This window comes from Protobothrops mucrosquamatus, unplaced genomic scaffold, assembly GCF_001527695.2.
Source record: "Protobothrops mucrosquamatus isolate PMUCROS unplaced genomic scaffold, P.Mucros_1.0 scaffold153, whole genome shotgun sequence".
Classification (NCBI taxonomy): Eukaryota; Metazoa; Chordata; class Lepidosauria; order Squamata; family Viperidae; genus Protobothrops; species Protobothrops mucrosquamatus.
Genome location: NW_015386517.1, coordinates 183,689 through 189,688, shown reverse-complemented (window position 1 = coordinate 189,688; position 6,000 = coordinate 183,689). Strand labels below are relative to the sequence as shown.

The 6,000-nt window shown below is 36.4% G+C and overlaps 1 protein-coding gene across 1 annotated transcript in view; it reads right to left on the bottom strand.

Moving 5' to 3' along the window:
* Positions 1–6,000, bottom strand: part of SYNE2 (spectrin repeat containing nuclear envelope protein 2) — a 211,399-nt gene that overhangs the window by 107,406 nt on the left and 97,993 nt on the right. The window contains exons 53-56 of the mRNA XM_015813323.1: positions 4,178–4,321; positions 3,334–3,474; positions 2,428–2,610; positions 1,557–1,694 (exon numbers count right to left, since the gene is read on the bottom strand). Coding sequence (XP_015668809.1) covers positions 1,557–1,694; positions 2,428–2,610; positions 3,334–3,474; positions 4,178–4,321 — 606 coding nt within the window. The remainder of the gene's footprint in view (positions 1–1,556; positions 1,695–2,427; positions 2,611–3,333; positions 3,475–4,177; positions 4,322–6,000) is intronic.

Sequence of the window (6,000 nt, the reverse complement as noted above, 5' to 3'; positions counted from 1 at the left end):
AACCCCCTGCTCAGGCAGGAAACCCTATACCATTTCGGACAAATGGCTGTCCAGTCTCTTCTTAAAAACTTCCAGTGTTGGAGCATTCACCGCTTCTGGAGGCAGGTTGTTCCACTGGTTAATTGTTCTAACTGTCAGGAAGTTTCTCCTTAGTTCTAGGTTGCTTCTCTCTTTGGTTAGTTTCCACCTGTTGCTTCTTGTCCTGCCTTCAGGCGCTTTGAAAAATAGCTTGACTCCCTCTTCTTTGTGGCAGCCCCTGAGATATTGGAACACTGCTATCATGTCCCCCCTCGTCTTTCTCTTCATTAAACTAGACATACCCAATTCCAGCAACCGTTCCTTATATGTTTTAGCCTCCAGTCCCCTGATCATCTTTGTTGCTCTTCTCTGTACTCTTTCTAGAGTCTCAACATCTTTTTTACATCGTGGTGACCAAAACTGGATGCAGTATTCCAATATATTCCAATATATTAATATTCAAGAAAAATGGACATAAAATAGAGGAATCCTGATAAATTTATGCAGGAACATCCAGGATGGTATTTAAAATAATCTCCTGCCTGAACTCCACTGGCATTTAATCACAAATTATGTAGTGACTTCTTCTGTGTTTCAAGCAAACCCTAGTTGTTGCTTTGCTGCTTGTTTTGGTTCTCAATTCTTCCTAATTAATCAATCAAATCCAACACATGGAAATTAGCTTATTTGTTTAAAATCTGTGCATAAATGAATTGGTTGGGAATATAAAGCCAGGTATCAATTAGCATAATACTATATTTCCAGGTATAAGACCCTCAATAAGATAATCATTTATGAATAATTATCCATTACTCATTTATGGGGGACCAGATCCTTATGGATTCAATGAGGTTTACTTCTGATCTTATATGTATAGAAATGCTGTCATCTGCAGCACGATCTATACTTCTATATCAGGGGTCTTCAAACTTGGCCCTTTTATGACTTGTGGACTTCAACTCCCAGAATTCCTTAGCCAGGCACACTGGCTGAGGAATTCTGGGAGTTGAAGTCCACAAGTCATAAAAGGGCCAAGCTTGAAGACCCCTGTTCTATATATTATACAGGCACTAGTGCACCCTCACCTTATATTGAAGATGGCAGCATAGTTATGTAAAACCTTTCCCCTCATATTGGCTTGCCACTGTCTTTTTCCAAGATTTTTTTAAACTTTCCTATTTAGCCTACTCCCCTAATATTTCTTAGTAGTCTCTCACCAAAACACTAACTAAACTGACCCTGTTTAGCTTCCTAAGCTCATGCAGACCAGCTAGATGAGGCATGTCAAACCTGTGACGTCATGTGACATTGCGCAACCTATCGCAACATTTTCCCCATTGCCGGCAATGGGGTGGGCGCGGTTTTGGCGTGATGCATCCGGCCCATAGGCCGGCAGTTTGACATGTCTGAGCTACATGCTATTACTTAGCCTAGCGCATGTATCTATACTAGTCATTATCAATGCAGCAATATGTCAACAGGTACTCTCAAGGAGAAGCAATAAATGGCTCCCATTATTTAGTTGCATATCAATTTACCTCAAGCGCACTGGCATGTTTATTCAAAGCTTCTGCAGTGTCACTTTTCACTTCCTCTGTTAGTAGACGGTTGGTGTTTTCAAGCCAAACCTGAATACTTTTCAGGAGCTCATCACATTCTTCCAACTTGCTAGCAGCCTTTAATATAAAATATCACATATTATTTTACACAAATTAATACACAGGTATCTGAAACATTGGAAGATCATCCAGATCCCCAAGCAAATTTCCACTCATGCAATAGGACCTCCTCATCATTCCCTCTGGAGCAATTTGTGGAGGAAGACGGAGTGTAAAAAATGTTATCTACTGACTTTTTTGTCAGTAGATTATACTCATTGTAGGTCTCAATTAAATTAAATTAAATATTTTCAGGCGATAGAACAGCAGTTAAAAATTTAATTTTTAATTTCTGGTTTAAAATATAAGAAGAAATAGGCATATATTAAAAATAGGGAGAAAATTTTAAAATAAAAAGAGAATAACTAGTTACTCAGGGAACAGACATATCTGCCTTTCCTTTTACATATATGATGTCTATTTTTGTTATTATTTTCAGATGCATGAGGATTATTTTCTTTAAAGGAAGAAATACGACATACTGTGAGATCTCAGTTAAGTATCTAGTTTTGTAAATAATGCCATATATTCAGAATCTAGGGAACCACTCACAGATCTGTGGAGCTCTATCAGGTCCTATGGAATTATATGCATGTAGAAATTCACCCTGTCAGCCAGATTGACAGTTGCATCCTTAAAATATATGTTCGCAGTGCAATTGATAAAACTGAGATCAATACAGTCCTGACTGGAGGGAATCTAGAACCATCCAGATTTCAAACACAAATGATCTTTTAAATCATCTTTTTACCCTGTTCAAGTTTGTAGTTCTACGCTCAGCATGCTGTGAAACTTGCTGGTATTGTTGCAGAGGTATCATCAAGTGATCCATCAATTCTTGAGCCTGGTGGGGATCTTGCTCCACTATATCTTGAACCTCTGAATCCAGTTCATTCATTTTATAATGCCAAAGGTCTAGCAAATCCCAGGCTCTCTGCATATAACAGAACAAAGGATAATGATGATGATGATGATGATGATGATGATGATGATGATGATGATAATAATAATAATAATAATAATAATAATAATAATAATAATAATAATAATAATAATAATAATAATAATGGTGGTGGTGGTGGTGGTGGTGGTGGTGATGGTGATAATGGAAGGGATCTTGGAGGTCATCTAGCCCAACCCTCTGCTCAGGCAGGAAACCCTATACCATTTCAGACAAATGGCTGTCCAGTCTCTTCTTAAAAGCTTCCACTGTTGGAACATTCACCGCTTCTGGAGGCAGGTTGTTCCACTGGTTAATTGTTCTAACTGTCAGGAAATTTCTCCTTAGTTCTAGGTTGCTTCTCTCCTTAATTAGTTTCCATCCACTGCTTCTTGTCCTGCCTTCAGGTGCTTTGGAGAATAGCTTGACTCCCTCTTCTTTGTGGCAACCCCTGAGATATTGAAACATTGCTATCATGTCACCCCCCTAGTTCTTCTCGTCATTAAACTAGACATACCCAATTCCAGCAACCGTTCTTTATATGTTTTAGTCTCTAGTCCTCTGATCATCTTCCTATTTTAAAATTATCACTCTGCTTCCAGGCTTACACCTGATTAAGGCAAGTCTGGTTTAAACAAGTAGCTCTACAGGCAGAATCAACATCAATTGGGAAGGAAAGCTCATTGCTTCATCCGGAGCAAAGAAGTGGGATGTTACCTTCTGAACTTCTGTTGCTTTTGCAATGTTCTCGCTTTTTTGTTGTAACATATTTTCAACAGCTTGCAAACCTTTGTTAATGTCTTCTATTTTTTTCTCTGTACTGTAGTGAGGGGAATTTTTCAGGAATTCTGTGCTGACCTATCATAGTAAAGAGAAACAGAAAGAAAAGTTCAGTCCCTGGATGGGAAAAACAGAAAATGAACTTAAAAACTAAACTTTCAGATTATGAATAAATCCCCACTCTATTTTAATTACCTTTTCTATAGTTTAAATTTTAACATCTAGCTTACAACTGTACATTACCCTAAGGTGTAATAAAATTATTTGGTGGTATGAAAAGTATAAGAGCTAATGGTTCTCAATCCAGAGTTGGTAGTTATTTACACATTCAACTACCACTTATGTCAAGGCTAGCAATACCAGGCAAAAGAGGGTGTAATTTATAAGAATGGCAGGAAAAAAAAGCTTTGAATCACTATGGGTATAAGAAACACTTATTTTCACTGACAGGGTTGATTTGACTTCATTCCTATCCACAATAAAGATTCTTATCTAGCCAAAATGTTTGTAAGTTGTCTGCTTAGTCCTGACTTAGGAAGATGGTCTAGCCTTCTAAAGTCAGGATTTACAAATGTACTAGAGTAAACCAACCACAGTATTTTATGGTTTACAGAATTATCTGAGGATTTCTTCAAATACTACATAGCAGGTTAGTGAAAGGGATAGTGAACAATAAAGGTTAGATGGAATTTTCTAGAGAATAAACAATAACTAACTAGAATAAATCTAGAGCTTCAGCAAGAATTTCCTTAAGTTTCAAAATCAAGTAGGATGATGCTACCTTTTCTTCCAGGTCATGTAACATTCCCTTGCAGTCTTCCAAATGTTCTTCAATATCAACTGGGATTATTCTATATAATTCATTGAACTTGATTTGTAGGTTGTCCATGATTTGCTTCTTACTATCAACTACTCTCTGAATTTCCTAAGAGGAAAAAAAATTAGAAATTATTTCAAGATTGGTTGGAGGAAATAACCTCTCCCACTATATCTGAGGTACAAACAGATATTTTTTTCATGAGAAAACTTTGCAGAGCAAAACCTGAAAGATGCTTCCTTTATTTTTTTTATTATACTTTTCAATTCACTGAGAATACATTAAACCCAATACTTTTCATTGTATTGTCAGGGCTTATTGACAGATGAAATACTAATGGAGAAACAATGCTTGTTTGATTTAAGCTCCATAAAGAGCTTTTCAGATTCAGAAGAGAAAAAAACCCTAAAAACATTTTTTAAAAAGTGACCAAAAGTACATTTGCTGGGCCATTTGTTTTGGTGTCATCTTAATGAAAATATCCAAACAAAACAGCTCCTTCCAGTTCTGCATGAAGGATATCATTTTCACAGGATAAAACAAACTTGACAGTTGTTAATATTTGTGGCCGAGAAACTCAATCTGGTCTACATCCTCTGGCATGAACAACCGTGAAATACATTTTTGTTGCCAAATAACTTGGATCTCTTGCTGAGAGATACATTTCATTTACAATTATTTGTTTTAATTCCAAGATATCAAACTATTGGATTTTGTTTCTTATTTCACAGTTAGAGAACAAATGTGAAAATAAAGGGTATGCGTAAGAACTGCAAAGAAACAAAATTTGGCTAAATGTTGGAAGACGTTTCTTAACAGGGAAAGGCGTTTGTGGAACAGATTACCTCTGTAAATGGTATTGTCTCCTTGATTGGCTGGAAAGATTCATTTACGGATTTCTGGACTATGCGAAGGTTTGGATTACAGCACCTTCAAAAATCTGTTCAAAAACTGGCATTCTGTGATTCTTTTTTTTTTTTTAAATGTGTTTGACTCTTCCGTTTTACAAATTTTTATTAATTTTCAAATAAACATATAAACATATAAACAAATACAAATGTGGTGCATCTCATTAAAAAACAAAAAGAAAACCTAGTCAATATATTTTCAGAAATGATCGGCGGTCCCCCCCCCTGCCTCCCCCCTCNCATCTCATTAAAAAACAAAAAGAAAACCTAGTCAATATATTTTCAGAAATGATCGGCGGTCCCCCCCCCTGCATCCCCCCTCACTCCTTCAACCTTCCTACCTTCCCTCTTCCTTCCTCCCCTCCTACCCACACCTCTCTCCTCCTTCCTCCTTTCCAACTATCCTACACATCCCATCACCTTCTTTTCCACCTCCTTCGGATGCAGTTTAGGGGTACTAGCCGATCATCTCCTCATCTCAAAAAGGGAAAAACCATTACATTATTTATCTATAACATATAAATACACCAGATTTTATATAATTCTACCCCTTCATCCCCTTCCCCCCCCCCCCCCCCCGGACTTCCCAGAACTGAGTACAGGGATAATCACATAACATCCCAAATCTAAATAAAACTACCCAAACATAATACAAACAAATATTAACATACTTTAACTCTAATATACAATAGTAAACTTAAATATAATATATATATATATATAAATTATATTAAGTATATAGAAATAATAAAAAAAGGAAAAAAAGTTTAATCAAAAGCTATATGATAATTATTCATTTCATACTTTCTCTGAATATAATCTATCCATCTTCTCCATACCAGAATTCAGTGATTCTTTATATAGCCTTTTCAATGCTCC